Source organism: Eulemur rufifrons, chromosome 5 (assembly GCF_041146395.1).
Source record: "Eulemur rufifrons isolate Redbay chromosome 5, OSU_ERuf_1, whole genome shotgun sequence".
NCBI lineage: Eukaryota > Metazoa > Chordata > Mammalia > Primates > Lemuridae > Eulemur > Eulemur rufifrons.
Genome location: NC_090987.1, coordinates 21,359,095 through 21,383,506, shown reverse-complemented (window position 1 = coordinate 21,383,506; position 24,412 = coordinate 21,359,095). Strand labels below are relative to the sequence as shown.

At 33.4% G+C, this 24,412-nt stretch overlaps 1 protein-coding gene across 4 annotated transcripts in view; it reads right to left on the bottom strand.

The window, feature by feature from the left end:
* SMAD2 (SMAD family member 2) overlaps positions 1-24,412 on the bottom strand; it is a 62,773-nt gene that overhangs the window by 8,426 nt on the left and 29,935 nt on the right. For all 4 annotated transcript variants that reach the window (XM_069468014.1, XM_069468013.1, XM_069468016.1 and 1 more), the window contains 6 exons: positions 23,659-23,947; positions 7,395-7,484; positions 6,174-6,367; positions 5,205-5,339; positions 2,326-2,400; positions 228-281 (listed from right to left, as the gene is read on the bottom strand). In XM_069468014.1, the coding sequence (XP_069324115.1) occupies positions 228-281; positions 2,326-2,400; positions 5,205-5,339; positions 6,174-6,367; positions 7,395-7,484; positions 23,659-23,894 (784 nt within the window). In that variant the 5' untranslated portion in view covers positions 23,895-23,947. The remainder of the gene's footprint in view (positions 1-227; positions 282-2,325; positions 2,401-5,204; positions 5,340-6,173; positions 6,368-7,394; positions 7,485-23,658; positions 23,948-24,412) is intronic.

Here is a 24,412-nt window from a genome sequence, read left to right as displayed (position 1 = left end):
TATTGTTTCTTATACCCATATGTGCCAGTAGAAAACTTTTAGTAATATTGAGGCACACTATCAATATCCTTTTTAAAAAGCACTAATTTAAACCACTTCAATAATTATTTTAATATTCATTAAGATCCCTTTCTTATATATAAGACAAATAACTTCCAGAGAGGACTTTTCTTATTAAGTAAATGATATAGTAAAAAAGCGGTGGGAGGAAAGTATCTGCAACTTACCCAAGCTATGATTAACAGGGGAAAGAGTAGTAGGAGACAGTTCTGCTGGAGAACCTAAAACAAAAGGATTCAATTTCAAAATAGATGTTCAAGTATTTCCAGAACTTCTGATCAAGTAATAAAATTGGCTGTACCTGGTTGTAATTATCACCAATAATACACAGATTATTTAAATCCCCAAAATTCAAACTATATTAACTATTTTAGTTTAATTTGGGGGGCTTCAACATATAAAAGGTACAAAAGGTAATAAACAGTCTCATCTTCTACCTAGCCAGTTCACTGTCCCCAAAGCTTCTAATACTGAAAATTCCTTGTATAAGCAAACATATTTCTGTTGTGTCCTCCCCGTCATACACAAATGGTAACACAATGCTGAACCTCCATGTTACTTATACTATCACAGATTGTTTATGTTGATATGTTTCCTTAGTATTTCCTTGTCTGTTTATCTACCTATCAGCTACATAACATTACATTATGATCCCATATTGATGGATATGCAGGCTATTTTCAATATTTTGCTTTAAGAAAAAAGATTATGACTAATTTTGTACATTTTGCATAATTCCAATTATGTGTGAATTTTTTTAGTTCATTGTTACAAATACATTTTGACCTTTCTTAGTTGTACCTGTTGTACAGATTTTTCAACTGAGGAATAAAAGAGAACATAACTGTGTTTTGTAAGAATGTTCTGTCTTCTAAAAAATATTCATTATCTGTTCTCTATTTCTGATTCATCTAGTTATCTGGGTGCTGCCATTTCACCTTTGTTGCCTGGTATTTTGTCTTGGTTATAATGGTGTGTGATAAGGAGAGGTACATAAGGCGGTCTGACCTATCTTTTTCTACATTTAGGCCATTGGTGTAAGCTTGGGAGCTGTGGGTCTTTTAGATAACTTCCCCTAAATGTGTAAGAGAATGGTGATCATAAGACAAAATGTATTCTGTATTTATAATAAGATTATTTAACAACATTTACAGCATCTTTTCATGCCATTCACTTTTAAATGCCACAGTAACAGCTGTCCATCATAGGACAAAAAAAAGAACAATGTTGCTTCAAGGATAGAGTTCTTTAACATCTAGGCATCTTAGGAAGACATTTGGAAAGCCAAATATAATCTGCATGAAGACCTTTGCAATAAGATGTATGTTATTTTCAATGATCATTACAGTCTCTGACTTTCTTAGCTATCTGCTACACCTAACACCTGTGAGTATGATTAGCTGCAGCAGAAGCTCCTTTATCTGGGAGTCCTTAAAATGGAATGATTTAAACAACAAAATTACTGTAAAATTTCCCTCTTCCACCAATGTTAATTCATTTAAAAATAATTCAGATTTGCCTAACTTCAGAATGTGTTAGTGTAAGATGTACAGAAAGATCGGTGGTATAATTTGTTGGGTTGTGACATTAAGGCGTCTAATCCTTAAGATACAGACAGGGTAGAATCAATCAAAGAAGACAATTACAATGACATCAAAGTGATTTCACTAATAACCTATTAGGTCTGGTCAGTTATATATTTTATTACACAACTGGTTTAAAGCTTTAATGTATGTAATGTCTATATATGTTAAAATTTTTCTTGAGTTAACTAAATATGAGAAATTTAATCAAATTAGGTCAGATACAAGGTATTTTGTGTAAGCAATCTACTATAATTCAGAACTCACTATTAAGTTAAAGGAGCATTAAAAAGCTGATCCTCATCTCTCATCCTCAAATTCCTCTGAAAATCTGTTAGTGGGCTAATTATGGTGTTGTATCATGAAGAGATATTTATTCACAGAGTAACTAAAATTTTAAACAAGAGTGTTTAAAAAGAAATAAAAGCACATGAGTATTCTCAGATTTTCATTCACTCTAAGAAGAAAATTGTAACAATTATCCTGCAGAGTAGCATATGTTAATTCTTCAGTGATAACATGGCCCCCATTCACTGCAGGTTCAGATCTGGTTAAACAAAGATAGAAGAATTTGTTTGTTATGTTTCTCAACTCCAGATTTAAAAGGAGTATCTGTGGTGAGTTTCAAACAATTCAAGAAATGTATCTCTAATTATTAGGAATTCTGAAAGACATTTTTTACCTGTGTCCATACTTTGATTCAACTGTTGATCACTTGTTTCGCCATCTTCGCTGATATACCCAGGAGGTGGCGTTTCTACAAAAGTTATAAAAACCAAATCAAGTATAATTACAATGTAATCTTGCCACCTTTTCTTCCAACTACCAAAGATAACCAATGAATCACTCCAAATAACAAATAAGAATGTTATATAACATTATTATAAAAAGCAATACTGGATACTGAGGGCTTATGACTGAGGTTCTCAAACAAGTCTCAAAGGTGAATCCTTAAAACCTACTTGTTACACAATCCAGCTCCCTGGACATATTTTCTTAGACATTATTTACATATCTGGATCATTCCCATATGTATATATTCTGGGGCAAGAGCCAAAAATATAACTTCAAAGACACCTCAGTTCTGAATTAGTAGGCTTCAAAGACATTAGTACCTACATTTTTTTTAAAACTAATGAACAGCATGGATGGGTACTTAGGAGATCAAAGGACACACACACACATACACACGATTTCAGATTACAAAAGTAATAGAGGCTTACATCTTACACTAAATTCTATAAGGCAAAATATAATAGTACGGTTCAGGACTGGTCTAGCCTGAATTCTACCTAAAAAGTGTATTTCTCCAGGGATATCTAACTGGTAAATTCTAAGTGTTTAAAGTAGAAAATTCAATTCAAATATAGACTACTTCACAAAACTGAAGTAAAATACTCCCTGAAAATAAATATTAAGATTCTAATGTGTCATTTCCAACACACTTTGTGAACAAAATGTTTATATTCAGGAGGCATCTGAACAGCTGAATAAGCTTCTCATAAAATAAAAAACATCTAAACAATTTCATCAACTATAATTTTAAGGAGGAAAAATAGGTTCATAAGATTTAACAGTTTAACATTTACACTGCTGAAGAGTTTTAAGCAATTCAAGACAATGGAGGCACATACCTAAAAAGAGCTTTGTAATTACCAAAAAGGAGAGAGAGAAATGGGCATTAAAGAAGATTTCCTTTATTAACCCTTTACAATCTCTCTTCAGTAAGCTAACTAAAATTTTAAGTTTTTAAATATCGAACTTTTCATTTAAGTGTCAGTATCCCCAAATTTTTAATAATTTTAAATTTTTAATTCTAAGAATAAAATATCTTCATATAATCAAACAATAAAGAACACAAAATAAGAATAATGTATATCATTATGTTTGGTTAAAGCTAATAAATTTAAATAGAGCTAAGTTTTGCCAGTTTAACTGCCAATGTCTCAAAGATCTAAACAGAAAGAAATGTTGAACTTTAAAATACTTAGTATTTCCTTACTTTTCTCCATTATTATTTATGTATAAAATAATAAAGCTTTTAGCATTTTAGAGAAAAATGTAAAAATTTCTTCTGAAGTGGAATAAAAAGTGAAACTTTTAGTTTTGTTATCACTAGGAGATGGATAAAGCTTCACTGTTCTGAAAAGCAATATCCACTTCTGATTTTCTACTTCATAAAATTCTCAAAACTAAACAATTAAAAGAATAAAAAAGAAAAGTAAAAGCCACTAAATATTCTGATTAACATTCTTCCAAATAATTACTGGGTATGTGCCTTACAAGACAATATGCTTACAACCTAAGTTTCCTAGTACTGCTAAATAACAGTAATTCCTGCATCACACTTAAAATGCCTCCTCCCTCCCCCCACACATACACAAAACTCCACTCCAAGCTACATTTATAAAAGACAAACCACCCAGGAAATGCCCTGTTTTATACTCCCACATTCTCATCCTAGTCTATCATACGTCTCTCCCCTTTCCTCCTAACTTCTCAAAAAGTTTATATTTCCTAGCAACCCAAAAAGTAGGTTTAAATCCTTTTTTGGAATAAAATAGTAATCAAAGAAATGTGCATTAAAACACTTCCAAAACCACTTCCCATCTGTAACACTAGCTATTTTAAAAAAGCATTTCTTCCTTTTCTTCTATTTCTAACACTGTTTTCAATGAACAAACATTAGATGGGATACATTAAGAAATAATTATTTAATGTACTTGAAGGTCTTAATTTCTTACTTTTTTAATAAAAATATGTGTAAAATAGAAGAACATTAGGAAAGGAGAAAAAATTGAGACTAAAAATCGTCATCCTAATATCACACCTTTTGTTTGTCCTAGGGAGAAAAACCAAACATACAAAAAGGGAAACATAACAAGAGAAGTAACAAAATATTAGCTGTTGTCCTAAAAAATAGTAAAAACTAAAAGGGCAGGTATGGTACCATAGAATATTACTGTATCACATAATACAACAGTTCCAGCGAAATTTGAGAAGCATGTAGTTTAATTCATTTTTCATCAGGAGTTACTGAGGTGCAAATGAAATGTAATTAAAATAGAGGTTTTGTGATTTTCAGTATAAGTACTGCTAAACCTACAGAGCTAAAATATTATATCTCCTATAGAAATGTTACATTTCTCTTAAACATTTTCAAATTATCTAAGAAAAAGTGATTATTTGGTAGATTTTTAGTTACATGTATTTCAGGAATACTTTCTTCCTATTATCATTTATTTTGCTTACATTCTGCATCTCTCTCAGCTTCAACAACTAAGACAAACTTACTAAGATCTTTTCTTTTCTGCTTCTCACAGTACTTTGATTAAAGCCACTGCAAAAGAAAATGAAATATAAAGTAAAACTTTTCTCCAAACAAAACTGTTTAATGCACTAGGCTTATATATTTCACAAAATAATCACTCAACAAATCAGATTCTTCTATTCAAAATCCAGAAGCATTTTTTAAAAAGTGAAACAATTACTAATACTTGAATGTTTATGAACAAAATTTGTATCTATCCAAGTTCTAGGAGATTCAGAAGGCAAAAATACCTGGGATATAATTACTCTGCGGCTCAATTCCTGCTGGGAAATTAGTGTTTTCTGGAATGGAATGGGTATAATCATCCAGAGGCGGTAGTTCTGTTAGGATCTCAGTGTGCCGTGGCACTAATACTGGAGGCAAAACTGAAAAAGTTAATGAGAAATCCAAGTTAATGGCAAAAAGCAAAAGGGGAGGTGGATACTTTAATATAAGTTTTCACCAAGGAGAAGAGGAAAAAGAGGAAAAAGAAGAAAGTAGCTTAATTTTTAAAAGTTAGGATCCACCTATTTGGCATATAATAGTTACTGAGAAACTGACAAATCTGATTATGGCTTAAACTTATTGTGTACTCCACCATCTAACTTGCCACACTCTAATTATCTCGTACTTTCAGGAACAATGTGACCCTGGTAATAATATATTATCATAGAAGTTCATAAATTCCCATTGGAAAAGTTGAGGAAAGATTAATTTGATTTGTAAAATCAGATTCAGGGGATTTTCTAAAAATATAGCTATATGCTTTCTTTAAAAAGTTTCAAGTAGACAGCTAAAGAAATGAAGTCTTGCTACAAGCTTCACTAAACTGCTTATACACAAATGATGTCATTAAAGTACTTCTAAAAACACTCAAAGAACAAAATGCTTTAAAACAAGTCACTGCAGCAGAGAAGTTAGCAGTGTATCAGTTTAGCTCTAAGCAGACAGCAAATCTGTGGGATTTCCTGGGTATTACTTTGATGCCAAGTGATATGCTAGTCCAAGAAACTGACATACCTTTCCCTCTAAGATATGTTTTTCCATAAAAAAAAAATTCAAAAAATGAAAAGCATTTTTAATTACCACCAAATAATATGCTGAATTTAAAGTAAATTAGAATTTTACACTAAAATTTCCCTGGGTCACAAGAATACCTAAATATACGTAAGTTTAGGCATTTAATTTGAAATCAGGAAAAAAACCTGCTATTTTCCTACCTGGTGTCTCAACTCTCTGATAGTGGTAAGGGTTTACACATACTTCATCCTTTTTAAGATTAAAAGCATATTCGCAGTTTTCAATTGCCTTGAGTTCATGATGACTGTGAAGATCAGGCCAGCGCCACAATCGGCAATATATAACGTGTGGCAATCCTTTTCGGTGGGATACCTGAAGACGACCATCAAGAGACCTAGTGAAAAGCAAGGGGAAAAGGAGGGAACTTTAAAAAAAAATAGGTGCAGTCAAATGGGCTAACTAGTACAATAACAGCATAAAGAAAGAAATGATAGCCATTTAGTTAGTTTTAGTGAGAATCAGGAAGAAAAATGTACTTTTTAGTGGATCTGATAAAAAAAGTATGCAGCAGCACTAGATGTTTCTTATAAATATGCTACATAAATGACTCAAATGCCAATGAAAGGCTAACTACTTGGGAGAAACTGATTTTTACAAAAGAATATTATAACAATTATGCTTGAAAAACTTTGTCAACTTCTACATTTAGTATATCAAACTTTTTAGAGATGCTTCTAAGGGCATTAATTCTGTAGGTGACTAAATAGTCAAAAACAGAACTAGTTTGTGAAGAATGGTAAATACTAACAATGATGTGATAATAACTTACTCAGACTAATGTAACTCATTACCCAGTTGTGACTGCTTTGAGAACTGAGGTATATGTATATAGTTCACACATAAATGCAGATGGTGATGAATATGATGAGATGAAATGGACAAATATCATATACTCAAAAAAGAGAATGAGGTGATAAAAAAAGTAACATAAAACAAGCTAGCCTGCTGTTGATTGTGGAATAAGGGCTTCAGTAAATATGTATTTATTAGTATAAAGATGAGATTTCAATGATAACAAGAAATTTAGCAAAACTGGTCATGTATCCACTTAAAAATTAGGCCAACAACAGATTATAATCTAATCTCAAACTAAAATGAGTATATAGTTATAAAAGTTCTTATTCTTTAGGGGATGCAATAATTTAAAGAAGATTCAAAACTAGAATTGCATTGATCAAAACATCAGCTGAAACATTTAATATATTTTTAATACTGGCAAGCAGATATTTTAAATGCTATGCCTTATTTTACATTAAGGAAACATCCTAGACAAAATTATACTAAGCAACCCAGTATAGGTCTTCCAAAACATCCCCCCACCCACAAGATCTCTAAGATTTGATAGAGGGCAGAATATTCACCTGGTTTGTTCAGAGAAGCTGTAAAGGCCTGTTGTATCCCACTGATCTATCGTATTTGGTGTACTCAGTCCCCAAATTTCAGAGCAAGTGCTGTGCATAAATTGAAAAACAAAAAATTGATGTGAACATGGAAGCATGGTTATTCAAAGTACCATGATGTAAAACATGGAGAATGTACAGAATACTTCCTTCACCCAGAAAATATAAATTGCTTCACTTTTTCACAGGCATTTAGTGCTAGTTACTATATTTTCTATATGAAGGAAGCCAATAAAATGGAACATGTGACTCCAGATAAGTTATGATTATGTTTTTAAAATGTGAACACCAATGCTCTCTAGCTTAATGAATCATACCTAAAATGCCCTTTCTAATTTCCTCTACTCAAAACAAAAGATCTAATACCTATGCCATGGATCTTACTAACAGTGCTTCATATTATAATCCAATTTAAAAAAAAAAATTATCTGAACACAGATGCTAACTGATATTTTTAATGTAGGAAAAATCCCAAGTAAAATAGATACATATCCACAGTTACGGTTTTCACATTATTTGGTCATGATACTTAAATATTGAGTTTTACTGAAAATTATTACTGTAGTCTTATCACCAGTATGGACAAAGTAGTAGATTTTGAAGTCATTCTAATATAGCATACCATCTTAAAATTTTTCTTCACATTTCTTTGCAGAACATGGGCAGCCCAGAGACAATTCTTCCTATTTTCCGTGCCACTACTTCATTTCAAAGTAACTTCTGGTCAGTGGGAGATGGGAAGAAGAGCTTAAAAGGAAGTTTTGGAATGGAACTGCCAAGTCTCTCAGGTACTAAGCTGTACTTTTAAGTCAAAAGGTAATTTCTGAAATTCAGTTCTATTTCTCACATATGACAAAATCATCAAAATTTCAAGGAGTAGTAAGGAATGCTTCAAAACTACTTTTGAAAATAGATCAAACAACTGATTAAATTCCAAATGTACACATTGCTAGTGAGCTAACTAGACCAACATTTCAAAGGGAAATGGTAGAAAGTGCTGACTTCCTGTGGCCAGGCAACACAGTCACCTGGTATGCTGGGTTTCAGTGGTACAAGTTCTCTTGAACAGTCATCAGGCTGGAGGAAAATGTCATGCCCTGCTTTGGGGGCTACAGTAACTCAACAGGAAAAAAAAAAAAAAGTCAGAAAATTTCTAGCACCTCCCTGAAGTATTTTACAGATTCTCTTGCTTTTTCAGACTTCAAAATTTACCAGATTATAAAAGTCAGAAAAAGCCAACTAATTAGAAGATAACTTAGACCTTTTCTTTTTTCTCAAAGATATACTGATTTAAAAAAATGAAACAAATAGTTCCTTTACTTAAAAGATATTGATTAAATTTCTATTGGAAACATATAGCATGATGCAGTTTAAATCACAATCCAATCACTTAAATTCTAGAGACCTGTAAGTCTGAATTTAAGGAAGAAATATTATACAGTTGATACTTCTTTCTTTGAAAATGATTAACAGAAGTGTAGATATCAAGAGGCTGTTCTGCTCTTATGATACCAGAAAGAACATTTCACTTAAGTTATTCTGGGACTGACGTGAGTACCAGAATCTAAAATACAGCATGAAGAGCTTAAATTGTGCTTTATTTAAGCCATGAAAGGAATCAGAGAAGAATAAACAGTAATTGTTAAGAAATTGCAATCAATCTAGTGGCTAACAGAGGCCCCTAACTTAGCCACTTTCCAAATGCATCACAGGGCGTATTTATTTAAGCCTCAGCTCTATCATTTATTATACTATCTCCCTCACAGAATTGGAAGGTTTTTGAAAAAATGTTAAATTTGCCTCTAGCTAGTAAAAGCTCTATGTGTATATAAGAAAAAAACATTTTTAAAAAGAATCCAATTTATAACAAAACACAATTTGCCCTCCATATCCAAAGGTTCCACATCCCTGAATTTAGCCAACCATGAATCGAAAATATTAAAATCAAACAAACAAAACCCCTAAAGACTAAAAAAACAATGCAACAATAAAAAAAGACAAACTTAAAAATATACAGTATAACAACTATTTACACAGCATTTACATTGTTTTAGGTATTATGAGTAATTTAGAGATGATTTAAAGTATATGGGAGGATTTGATATCTATGGGGAATCCTAGAATCGATCTGCCATGGATACTGAGGGCCGCATACAAAGCTTCTAGATAAATATAAATGTGTTAAAACTATACAAAGAAACATTTTGAACATAACTGAAGACAAAAGTATATCAAGCGAAGAACAAAACATGTATGTCCCTAGACAGGAAGGTAACATCATAAAGATATTAATTCCATCAAATTTATATATTTGATGTAATCTCAATAAAAATAACAAATCATTTAAAGATGCAGATGAGATTATTCCAAATATTATAAAATGCCAAAATAAATAGGTATGACCAGGACAACTCTAACAAAAGAGTAAAGACTGGCCCTGACAGATTCTGAAACACACCATAAATTCTCAATAATTAAAACAGTATGCACATAAAATATTACAATATGTTGAAATAAGATGTAATACACCATAAACCAATTACGATGCTGGCCCTGCATCAATATACAGAGAGAGGAGCAGGCACACCTGTGTTTCTCATGCAAAGTCCTGAAGTTCTTCGTGTGGAACCCAATTTCTTAAAGGCAGATTATCCCCTATCAACTGTCTAACTTTCTTCCTTACATATCTAACTTGAATTAAAGAGATGTGGCGAAGAGAGGTGGAATAGATATTGAAATCATAAAGATACTAATATACCAATAACATTTGATGGCATACAGCATATCAGCTGATCACTAACAGGATGACTTGGTGGTAAAACTGGCAGAAATCCTTATCAAATTTACCTAGTAATCACTTTTACAATAAGTATAAGTAAAATTAATACACTGAAGACTTTCTTCATATAAGAATAAACTAACCTTTGAAAACTGAAGTTAAAATTTAAAAAATCTTGTGGGTGATTTACAAATTATATACTTACACACATTTAAATTAATATTTTTCACTTTGGTTCAATCACTCAGACATTACATGTTTGTGTGAATTAATGTACTTTTTTTGTATTAAGGACACGTATATTTATTCACATATTTGCTATAGAGAGATATAAGAGAAGCAATGAGAACCAAGTTCAAGAACACAACACCTACTTTGGGCAAAAGAGGGCTCGTATCACAGAATCTGTTAAACCTTTAAACTAGTTTTACTGTTCCTGCCACATTTGTATGATTTCCTGCTTCAGTTAAACAACTAATGTCAAAAGTAATATACCGGTTATATTCATTTATTATTTTTCCTAATCTTCTTGCCTAGAGTGTATTTCTTCTACAAATCAAAAGGGGTAACAATCTAGGTTGTCACTGTCGAAAGCGACAACCTAGTGCTGAACACTGAGTAAAATTAAAGGGGTTAATAAATTAACAGAACGACATCAACAAAAAAGTTACTTGAGTATCCAGCTCTTGGTTACTGATATATTCATGTAATACGGACTTCTAGGTAATAACTTGTAACTATGCATCCATAATTATTTCTACTTACAATCGGATAATTCTTTCATTTTTATATATGACTTGAGGCTAAAAGTTTGTATTTGAAATAGCTCAGGAATGAAGAGCTAATCATTGTAACAATAAAAAGAAAGTCTCCATATTTGTATGTTCTGTCTGAATACTCCACCATCACTACAAAAGTTGCTGGATGGGGAATGGAAAACAAGAAAACACCTTCCTCCTCCATAGCTTTTTACCTTCCCTCCACTACCCAAAAAGGATCTTTAGGAACCGCGTTATCCTTAACAAATTACCAAAGGATACAAGTGAACAAATTAAGAAGCTTTCATTGGCTACAGAAAACTTACCCAAAAGCTGCCCACACTTATTTTAAGCATTTTCTATGTGCTTTACAGACATTAATCAATTTATACATAAACCCTACAACCTAAATTAACATTACCATTGTTTTCAAAAAAGAATGAAAGAAACCTGAGTAATTAAATAACTCAAAAGGTCATGGAGCTAATGTGATAAAAACCAGAATTTGTAACTACTTCTGGCTGGCTTAAAAGCCTAAATTCTTCAGGGTACACACTTCTGTAGAATGATGGTTTAAATTAGTTGTTTCAATCTTTTATAAGAGTGGAAACTTTTTTTAAAGAAATGCAAATGTTACTGAAAGACAAAAAATAGACTGAAGTATTTAATTATAAATGTTTATATGTCATTTACTTATCATGTCACTGAAAACAATGTGATTGTTGATTAAACCAAAATTCTTAATTGATGATTAACAATGATACCTTTTATTTGCCTCACAATCTAATTTTTCCCTCTATATTTTGTTTTGTTTGCAAAACGTAGACAATCCTGAGAAATAAGTATTAATAGCTGGAAATCCAATTTTTTGTTACATTTGTAAATGCTAACAACTATATCTCTTGAAAATGGGATATTTTTGAATAAAAATTGAGAAATGTAAAAAAATATAGCAGGAAATTTGTTACAAAAATTTGAATCATCAATAATAGCTAATGAGCACTTGTATTCCCTCATAATTAAGGGATAATTGGGCAATAATTAAATCTGGAGACAGTTTAACAGGGCCCTTAACTGGCTTAAACCTTCACTCTGTACAGAAAATGTTTTTCAATTTTATCTTATAGCAATAAAATACTAATCATTCAAAAGCAAACTCCTTCAACAAATACGCATCCTAGGATATGAGGGTTTCAAAACAGAGTATGTCTACATTCTAGGTACCTGAGCTGTACTTAGCTCTCAATGGAGCTCACCACACTGTGCTATGGTACTCTTATTTGTATAATTTTATAAGAATGCACACAAAATTTTAAAAAAATATACTAATGCTGAGACTTCCTAATCAATAACACAATGTAAATTCAAGCATTATGTCCAGAGATGTCAGAAATAGCTTTATTCTAAAGTCTTTGATGCTTATGAAGTAAGGACAATTTTAACCATCCATTCTATTACAAAAGTTTGAGTAAAGCCTTGTAGAGCTGATGCCTATACATTTATAAGAATCAAGCAAACTTTTTTGGGGGAGACCTCAGAAAAAGTTCCACCAATTTCCAAGTATCTATTCCAACTTCTCAGATACCTCAGTGAACATGCATTCTATCCCCTCCTCATTTTTGTATTACAAAAAAATCTCAAACATCCATTAAAGTAAAAAAAAAAAAAAAGGGCTATAGAGTAAGCACCCATACATACTCATCAGCTAGATTCTACAATTAACAATTGTTTTATTTGCTCTATCATATATCTACCCACCTAACCTTCTCTCTATCCATTAATTTATATTATTTTTTGATATGTTAAAAATGAAGTAGCAAACAGTTCAACTCTAGACACTTAAGCATGCATATTAACTAGAGTTCACTGTTGACGGTTTTTTTTGAAGTAAAATCCACACAGCATGAAACACAAATCTTAATGGTACCATTTGAGATTTATCAAATGCATAAATTGTATAGCTCTCAACCCTATCAAGAGCATCACTCATGCCCTTTTCTCAGTCAATTTCTGCCATCCATTCCCCCATCCCTAGAGGCAACCATTAGTCTGATTTTTTTTTCACCATAGGTTTAGTGTCTTCTGGAACATCATATAAATGGAATTAAACAGCACATATTCTTTTAGGTCTGGCTCTTTTGACTCAGCAAAATTTTGAGAGTCATCTGTGTTAACATATATGATAGCAACCTGTTCTTTTTAGTGCTGAGGAGTTTTCCAATACATGAACAAATCATAATTTGTTCAGTCATTCTTATATTGACGAACATCTGATCTGTATTCAGGTTTTTAACTATTGTGAATAAAACTGCTACGAAAACTCAAGTGTGCACACATCTTTTCGTGGACATATGCTTTCATTTTTTGGGTAAACACCTAGAAGTGAAATTCTTGAGTCACTGGGTGAATGTATGTTTTGTTTTATAATAAAATGCCAGAACTTTTCCCAGGGCAGAAGTACCACTTTCTACTCCCTCCTTCCACATATGAGAGCTCCTGGTTGCTCCACAGCTTCATTCACATTTGGTATGGTCCCTTTAATTATAGATATTCTGGTGGTTGTGCAGTGGTATTTCATTGTGGTTTCAAGTTTTATTTTCCTGATGTCTAATAATAATGCACACTTTTCTATTATATTTCTTTACTGGATCTTTATATCTTCAGTGAAGTAACCAACTCTTTTGTTCACTTTAAAAATTGGGCTATTTTTCATTATTGAGTCATAAAAATTCTTTATAAATTCTAGATACAATCCTCTGTCAGAAGTATGTTTTGCAAATATTTTCTCCCACTCTGACTTGCTTATTCATTTTTTAGCAATGTCTTTTGATGAGATGCTTTTTATATTGAGGAAGTCTAAGTTAGCAACTTTCATGGTTATTGCTTTCTACATACTTAAAACAATTTTGTCTACCCCCAATCACAAATATTTTATTCTATATGTATTACAACAAGCTTTATAGTTTTAGCTTTCTGATTAGGGCTATAACTCATCTGGAATTAATTTCTTTTGAATGGTGTAAGGTGGAGATAGGCTCATTCTTCCATACGGATATCCAGCTATTCCAGCACTATTTGCTGAAAGACTTTCCTTTCCCTACTGGGTTAATTTGACAACTTTCTTGCAAATCAAATAAGGATACAAGTATTTATCTATTTGGGGGCTATTTTATGTCATTTATCCATTTGTTTTTATGCTAGTATTATCACACTGTACTGATTACTATGGCTTCAAAGTCAGGTGATTTAAATCCTCTAACTTAATATTACTGAGTTTTCCAATTCACAAATAAGATGTATCTGTCAACTTATTGTATAGTAATTCCAATATGTAGATTGTCTTGGGGTTGGTCTCCTCATGAGAAAGGGTCACGTTTTCTTCACTCTTCATATGTTAAGTAATTTAGGATTGTATGCTGGATATTGTGAGTTTTATGTGATAGAGGTTCTAGTTTATGTTACATTCTCCCAGTAAGTGTTAATTTTTGTTTTAGCAGACAATGAACCTGGTTGCACTGAAATGAACCCCCAAACTGCCTTTGAGCAATTCAGATCAGTGTTTTACCTTGAGCTGGGCTGTACTGTCTATCCTACACATGTGAGTTTAGCAGTCAGCTGATTTTGAAAAAGTTTATAAGCAGAATCTGGGGCTCCCCTTGCACAGCTCTTTCCTTGCTGTGATTTCCCCCCACTCTTCAGTAGCTGTGGTTGTCCCAACTCTTATCTCTGGTTCATCAGACCAGAAAGACAGTGGGTTTTTTATTGGCATTTGGCTAGCCTGCACTCTTAGCATGGACAAAAGCTACAAAACAGGAAATTCACTCATGTCATTCCCTTTTTCCAAGTGTCAAATCCCCTCTCCCCTCTAAAATAGGTCTGTTTTTGTTTATTCTCCAGGACCTTGTATTATTTTTAGAATTTTGCACAAAGTTTGTTATTTGAGGGAGTGTCAATCTGGTAAGAACATACCTGGCTATATGAGAATCAGAACTTCTTCATCACTTTTAATTTCTCAGCAAGATTTTGAAATTTCATGTAGAGATCATGTATCTTTTTTAAAAATGTATTCCTAAGGATTTATTTCATTGATGCTACTATTCATGGAATGTTCTTAATATCACTTTGATTTGTTTACTGCTAGTATTTAGAAAAATACAATTATCTTTTAAACATTAAACCTGTGTGTCTGGTTAAATTTACTCATTTGCTCTAGTGGCTGTATTTATAGATTCTTTAGGATTTCCTACATAAATCACGTCACCTACAAATAGAATTTTGAAACATTCTTTCAGATCTTTATACCTTTTATATTTTGTTTTCCTGATTCACTACACTTGCTGGGTCTTCCACTAAATTAATGAACTGAAGACACAAGAGTGGACATTCTTGTCTTGTTTTTGATCTTAGAGAAAACATAATATTTCATCATTAAGTATATTCTTTACTGTTAGCTTTTCTTAAGTATTCTTTATCAAAGGACGTATTTATATTTCTCAATTGCCAAGAGTGTTTATCATGAATGATGAATTCTGTTTGAGCAGGTGAGGTGATGGTATGGTTTTCCTCCTTTGTTAATGCAATGAATTACACTGATTAATTTCTGAAAGTCTAAAAACTAACCTTACATTGTTGGGATATACCCCACTCAATCATGATGTGGTCTCCTTTTTGCATACCACTAGCCTGTATTTTAACACTTTTTCCATCTATGTTCATGGCATATTAATCTGTAATCTTTCTCCTATTAGTGCCATCTTTGTCAGGTTTTGGTATGGGCCTCATAAAACAACACTTGTTTTCTGAGTTTCTATGAGACTGGTATTATTTCTTGCCCAAGTGTTTGAATTTACCAGTAAAACCACCTGCACACAGAGTTTGCCTTGTGGGAAAGATTTTGATTATGAATTCAATTTATTTAATCATTATAGGATAATCCAGATTTTCTGTTTCTTCTTGTAGTAGTTGGAGGCAACCTAAATTTCCTCTTACATATAGTCATCAAATTTAATGGTGTAAAGTTTATAATATTTGCTTATGATCCTTTTAACATCTGTAGGACCTACTATGATAATCCTTCTTTCATTACTGATACAGGCACTTGGTGGTTGTGGGCTCTCTCACTCTTTTTTTCTTAATCAGTCTAAGAGGACTTTATCTTTCTAAAGAACTAGCTTTTGGCTTTGTTAATTATTGTCTCTTTCTGGCCATTGATTTCTGCTCTTATTTTTAGTATTTCTTTCTCTATTTAGTTTCCATTTTATCTTTTTTTTCCTCCTAGTTTCTCAGATGAAATCTTAGGTAACTTTTTTCTTTAAAGCTCTACATTTCTCACTAAGCACTGTTTTAGCTGCATCCCACATATTTGGTATGTTGTATTTTCATTATCATTTGGCTTGAAATATATTCTAATTTATTTTGTGGTTTTTTTTCCCCCTAAATAACCCACAAGTTAGAGCTCTGTTGTTTAATTTCCAACTGTCAAGAGATGTCTTACTGGTATTAATTTCTAATGTATTCTATTAGTGGCAGAGAACATAACCTGTGGATTTCATCTTTTAAAGTTTATTTGCCACTCATGCCCTGCAAAGTCTTTCTTGGTGAGGTTACCACAAACACTTGAAAAGACTGTATATTCTACCAACATTGAGTTTAGTATCTGTAAGTATCAAGCAGGTAGTTAACAATGCAACTTAAAACCTCTGTGTCTTCACTGGTTTTTTTTCCTGTCTAACTGAACTCTCCAACTGTAACTGTGGAGTGATTGTGCCCCATTAATTCTATCAAGTTTTGCTGCATGTATTTAAGTTCCACTACACAACAGATACACATTTATTGTTATGACCTCCTGATGTCAGTACTTTAGAGATATCATTTTAGAATCTTCTGGCTCCAATGTTTCTGAACACCTGTCATTCATACATTGCTCTTTATGTTACATACCATTTTTCACTAGCTGCTTTAAGATTGATTCTTTCATCAGTTTGACTATGATACACCTAAGTGTGGTTTTCTTTTTATTTACCCTGCTGGAGTTTAATAGAGAATCTAACTCTATTTTTAATATTTGACTGCTAATAGCTTTCAAGCCCCACCATTCCCTCTTCCCCTTCTGCCTTAAAATCTGGGCAAGCTGGTAAGAAAGCTGGGGTGCTCCCTTTTCAGGTGCTAGGGGAATTTCAAACCAGGCAAATCTTGGCACATGCATGAGTATAAGAACCAGCCCCTAGCCCCATCCCTTAACCACCATAAAACCCCAAGCCAGTCTCCTATCACTGCTCTCTCAAGTCATTTCTGAACCAACTTGGGAGCCTCCCCTGCTCTACTCAGAAAGCCTCATTATGTAATAAACTTTTTCATGCCCTCTTGGTGCACACGTAGGTGGCAATATCAGTCTCACATCAAAATCAAATTTTAGGGGTGAGTCTACCCCAATATAGTTCACACTACGCATTTTACTACAATGTATCAGGCACAGTACTAGGCCCTTACACATATTAGATCACTAGCCCTCCAACAATGCCATGAATTAGGCATTGTAATCCCCACTTGACAAATGAGGTTAACAGAAGCACAGAGATAAAGTACTATGTCTAAGGCCATACAGATAGCAGGAGTAACATTATTCTGACTCTCATAGTTACAAAAAAGAAACAAATAATACAAACTTAGCAAGTCAAAACTAAAACAATAACATTGGTATAGTATCCCAGATCTGTAAAACATTTATAGAACATGCTTAATTATAAAAACTAAAAATTCCACTACAAGGGGTGTTTTCTCAGGAAAGAAAATTTCTTTTAACAAATAAATTGGTAGTGCCCTTTCCAAATTACAATAGGGGGACTGGGTTTTCAAATATTTATTTATTAATACATAAATAACTTTATGTATTAATAAATAAATAAGAGAGAGACAACAGAATTTCCATAGTCACAGTCCTGTAAGTCACATAGTCTTATAAGAATGAAATGGATATTTCTAATCATCTTTGGTATGGTACAGCCCTTCTTAGAAGCAGTAGGAAGGACCGGGTGATGATTAAACAAGCTTTCCCAATATTTTTCACCTCTACTTGTAAATTTCGTATTAAAAGCACTACTTTGAGATCTTGCTAGATGTTTCTACTGCCTTTGAAAAACAACAAAATATCTCCCACACATGTAAAACAGTCCCCACCATTGAAAAAATTTAAATATCAATTCTAAAGATGGTGCTTGGAATAATTCAAGCCTTTCCAAAAACAAACTTTTACTTTAAAAAATAAATAAAGCTAACATTCTAAAGGGCTCAGGCATATTTTCTTTATATTATTTCTTTAATAATATAGCTCACAGATTTTCTACATTTATCTTCATATATACTGTTTTTAACAATTTAAAAAAACAGTATTCTAAATAACAAAAGAAATGTTAACACCAAATATAAGTACATGTCATTCTAATCTTTTAAAATAAATCCATAAAAGTCTGGAATATATAGTGGGCCCCCTATATCCACAGGTTCTACATACGTAGATCGAAAATATTTGTGGTAAAAATATAAAACAACAAGAAAAAATATAAATAAAAAGTAATATAGTATAACTACATAGCATTTACATCATATTATGTATTATAAGCAATCTAGAGAGGATTTAAAGTATACAAGAGGATGTGCACAGATTATACACAAATACTATGCCCTATGAGAAGCAGGTGCTAGAACCAATCTCCTGAGGATACCAACGGATGACTACACATCAAACATAAAACAAGGACTGCAATACAGAATGTGACTCTGAAATGCAGCTTTTTACATTTCTGTAAATGTACATTCTGTAAATGTAAATCATATTTTTGTAATGCTTGACTCTGGTTGTAAAGAAATGTTCAGGTAACATGTTATAATACTTAGGTTAAAATGTTTCAGTGCACAGATTAATGCATTATTTATATCTGTTAATTCAAATGATATAAGCCATCATATAAAAACTATGGGAGAAAACTATTTTAAGTTACTTACAGCATTTTTTCATTATAAATATCTGTTCACTAACTCTGGACTTTCACATCATCTTCAACATAAATCTAACTCTCCTTCACCTCCCCAACATTCACTAGCCTAGCAAACTTGGGAGAAATTATATCCTCTTACATAAAGATAAAGCCATAAAGATAAGCAAAGTTTTAAAAGAAAAAAAGCTGGGGTAAAGGAGTTAGGCAGAAATCTCCTTATGTATTTCAGTTCTAATGTTACTAATTTAAGCATTATCAGTGATCATGGTTTCATAAGAGCCTCAAAAAGACCATTTCACAATGCTTCACATAATAACCCAAAGGCAGAATTAAAAACTGGATTTGAGAATAAAGACTAACCTAATCCTTCAAGGAAAAAAACAAGGATGGTAATAGAAGAAAACTCTTGTTATAACAGTTACAATAAAATAGTTTATTTGAAAATAAAGCATCACTAGATAATTTTACAGGTATCATAGTTAAATATTTTGTGTTTAGAAAAATTTTTTTGTTTTGTTAAAATAAAACATATTCCACGCAGATGCATGTAACATCTCTCTATTCTCCCCATATAGTCTCCCTGTCCCCAGCAACCAGTGAATTTGGAATCCTAAATTTTCAAGAGGAGGATATAGACAACTCACGAAATAAGCAGGGCTTGGTGAGCTCCCTACCCCCTCAACCCTGTATCATTGCTTTCCAAAAAGCTTTACTCAAACTGCTTTCATCCTTTCTGCACAAAAATCTCAAAACAGATCTCAAGGCTTTCCCAGTCATGTCCGGATGTATGTATTAACAATAAATCTCTCTTTAGAAATTAAAAATTCAGCCTGATCTAAGCCAAAATCCTACTCATTTAATTTTACTCACTCCACCTCCTCCAGGACTCTGCAGCTATTATTTTTAAGGCCCCTCCAGGTTCTGGAATAGCAGGAAGAAGAACAATCTTATGTGGCTGACTAGACTGTAATCTGATGTGACAATAATGTGGTGGTGGGGCCCTGTGGCAGTCCAATACTGACTCTTACCTACAGTTAGTTCCTGATGTAGGAACTACTCAGGCTGGTCTGCGAGGATCACTGTGACCCTCTGACCAAGTTGGGCCTCTTGATCCTTTCAAGACAAGACAACTTCAGCTATCTTACTTTATTCAGTCCACAGGAGAATTCTTGCATCTTTGACCCATAGAACTCTGAAAGTGCTGGCCATTCCCGTAGTGCCCTTTCTTCATTCTACTAATACAGAGGCAACTCCAGCTGGTATCTCACTTTTTAGACTTTTTTGGATAGAAGTCAGGTACCAGTCTATTCATCTCTCAAACCTCACCAGACACATGTCAAACTGAGAAGTTCTTGTGAAGTCCTTCAAATCGGACTTTAAAAGGTGAAATGCCACAACATATACTATTCTCTCCAAAGAAGTTCTCACTATGGGGTCCTTCTCCTGAGCTTACTAGATTTGTACAGTCTATAGGTGAGTGATGGGTTTAACTGTAGCAATGCTTGCCTCAGGGAATCCTTCCTGCAAATCCTGCATGAATGGGGTGGCACCTCAATTTTGAACGTAGGTTACTTATCATCTATTGTTCTCATCACTTTCTCCCCTGGGGTCATTTGCAAATTCTAGGTACAGGCTGAGGATTGCGCTTGGTCTGAGAAAAGTAACTCAGTTACTGAGGAAAAGCAGCACAGTAGAACTTTTGACACTCACAAGAGCATCCTTCCTCAAAACGCTTATCAGATATTAAAGCTGGGCAGGGCGCGGTGGCTCACGCCTGTAATCCTAGCACTCTGGGAGGCCGAGGCGGGTGGATTGCTCAAGGTCAGGAGTTCGAGACCAGCCTGAGCGAGACCCTGTCTCTACTAAAAATAGAAAGACATTATATGGACAACTAAAAATCTATACAGATATTAAAGCTGAAGCTAAAGAGCTAACCTCATACTACAAAAGGGTAGAAGTGAATATCCCACAGTGTTTGAGGGATTAGGTGACAGCCTGCCAAGCTTTCAATCAAAATCCCAGGACAGCCCTGATTGCCGCAAAGGTAGAAACCAGTGGTAGACTAAGCCAAATTAAAATGGCAATCCAGCTCAATCCCTGTATAGATTCAGGTGATCAGTCTCTCTCACTATCTATCTGACATAGGTAGGTATGGTCAAATACTCTTCTGGGGAAGCCATCAATTGAAGCATTCTTTCATATGTGAATTTTATATAATGTATGCAATATACAGCATACAATCAAAATTACATGATGTGTAAGGCAGGAAAATGTGACTGATAAAAGGACAAACAGACAATAATAGAAGTAGACCATTAGATGATCCAGATATTAGAGTTGACAGAGACTTTAAAGTAACTATTATAAATATAAAGAAAAATAGAGAAAATGGATTATTTCAGCAGAGATTTGGGATCTATAATATCAAAGGAATATACTAAAGCTGAAAAATATAATACTTGACAAGAACTGATTATACGGTTTTAACAGCAGACTGGATACAGCACAAAAACAGGAATAGTAAACTGAAAGGTCAATAGAAAATATACAAATTGAAAAAAAAAAAAAGAATGCAAAGAACAGAGCGTAACATTTTAATTTTAGATTAAAGAAGATTTAAAGCAAGATGGTAAGATATCTTGAACTGGTGTTTTACTATTATTTTATCTCTCCACAACCACAGAGTTACCAGTGATGAAACAGCCTTCTCCTAATTCTTCCTTTTTTCCACCCAACTCAACTTAGGCATCAATATTTCTCCAGAAGGAAATGTTCCTCAATCCTCCTCTGGCCATAGCTCCCCGAGCATACTTCTTTCACCTACCACATCTTATGAAATTATCTTTTTAAGTTTACCCCCCTTACTAGAAAGTAAGCAGCTTAAGAGCAAAGACTACATTTTAACACCAGTGAGGAAGAACATAGCAGGCATGTAGTGGGCATTTAATAAATGTTTACTGAACTGAGATGCCATGTATTACACAATAAAAAATTAAGTATAGCCTGACTACTTCTTAGCCAATTTACCAGCAAGTTTTGTCAGTGCTACTTCTAAAACACATACTAAATCCATTCACTTCGTGTACTAGCACAGTCACCATGCCAGTTAAGACTCTGTCATATTGAATTAAGATTCCTCTCACAGCCTCCTGATTTCCCTTTTTCCTCAGACCCTACTGCACACATACTGCTATCCCCTCATCATTTGTCTCCAGCAGCCAGAATGATCTTTGTAAAATGTAAATTTTAAAAATCCTTTAAAAAATGGATTTTTAAAAAGTCCATTTAAAAATAATTATTTGCTGCCCCTTGTACTTAGACTAACATCCAAACTCTCACAGTGCCCTACGATGCCCTACATAAGTGAACCCATTCCAAGTTTTGTACTCCTGCACTGCACTCCTTTTAAATCCTCTAGTACAAGAAGCTACTTCCGAGTCTTTACACTGGCTCCTTCCTTTGCCTAGAAGACTCTCCCCTCAGCTAGCTGCTGTTTCTTGGAGCTCAGCTCAAGTGTCACAATCAAAGCCAAAGCAGCTTTTTTATTCCTCGGTCAATATCACTGCACTTGTCTTCTTAGCACTCATTACCACCTCAAGTTATATTATTTTGCTCACTTGTTTACTGTATCTATCCCTTAAAAAGACAGGAACTTTGTGTTTTGTTCATCATTTTCCCCCCATGTATCTATAAACAGTGCCTCACATATATCAGGCACTCAATAAGCATCTGTAAAACAAAAGAATAAACCAAGAAAAGTGACCCTTATTTAAGATTTCCATGAAACAAGTCAGGAAAAAGAGACAGTCTACCAAACAAGGCAGGAAACATTCTACTGTTAGTATTTCCAAGTGGACAGGCTGGTGCTACTGGGATCTATCATCTACAGCATCAGGAGTTTATTTCTCAAAGTTCACTGGAAACAAGTAGAATGGTTCACACGCCATATACTAGTCCACATGTATGACACTGCAAACACTCATTTTAGAGAATTCTCTATTTTTGACACTCCCCAAAAAACCTATAATGTACACAGAAAAGTAGTATAACATTTAAAAACCCACCTGCCACTTTATAAAAAAATAATACTTCTGACAATGTTACTTGCCTATAAATGATTAAATTTATACTCAGAAAACTTCAGTCTCTTAAGCAACAGGTCCTTCCAATATGAGATGGGTCTTCAAGCATGTTCTGACTACTACCTCCAACACTTAAGAAGCTGCCTCACACATTGGTCTTTCTTAGAAGTTAATACTGCAACTCAAACAAAAACTATCTAAAATTCATTAAAAAGTTAGCAGCCTTTTTTAATTCCTTACTGATGGAAGTTTTGACGAAGGGAGGAGAAAACCGTGAGTCACTACCATGCTAGTGATAGAAAAAGCTTTAATTCTTTATTCACATATCATCAAATAATAGAAATGAGGATAACACAAATTTAGGCAATGAAGATAAAACAATAAATCTAAGTATCTTATTTTGCTTGATTCAGCCTTCTCACTGCTTGAGAAATTGATCAGTAAAACATGTCAACTAGTAAAACAAAATTTATACAATAAGTTAAAAACATTCATATTTTAATCATCACTATTTACAGGTAACTTGAACACAAATTCAATAACTTTCCTTCAGACTCCCTTACACAATTTCCAGAAGTATGATCATCAAACTTGGGATCTAAGGACACTTACCTTGGTATGGTAACACATTTAGTATTACAGTTTTGAGTGGTGATGGCTTTCTCAAGCTCATCTAATCGTCCTGTTTTCTTTAGCTTCTTCACCAGACTTTTCACTGCTTTCTCACACCACTTTTCTTCTTGCCCATTCTGCTCTCCTCCGCCTGCTCCTCCAGACCCGCCAGCTGATTTCTTCCATCCCAGCAGTCTCTTCACAACTGGCGGAGTGAATGGCAAGATGGACGACATGTTCTTACCAACAGCAGCAAGCCACACCGGGAAAACAGCCTCCTGGGCCAAACCTAGCAAAGACAGTGACAGGATGATGCACAGACCAACTTTAACATCAAGTAATAATTTCAACATACTACAGAAAGCAAACTATAAAATGATATAGAAATTCATATTATTACTTTCAACAACAGACTTTCTGAAGTCTTTTCTACCCATGAAAATGTTATCGTTACTAACTTAAAGAAATTATGGGAACAAACTCTTCTAAAAACAAGACTATAAGGACTCCCAGTCTTGCTGGCAAATATAATAATTTTGCATGTAAAATCTTTATCACCACTTTGAATAATTTTCACTACCAATACTACTTTAACTCTTAATAGTGTCAATAATTAAAATATTTTCACAAAAAGGAAGTTTTTCTCACTTTTTAGGATTTTAATCTATTCTCAAAAGACTTAAGAAAAATACATAAAAAATTAACAAGCTCACTCCCTCCCAAGTTTTAAAATTTCATAAGTATCAAAAACAAA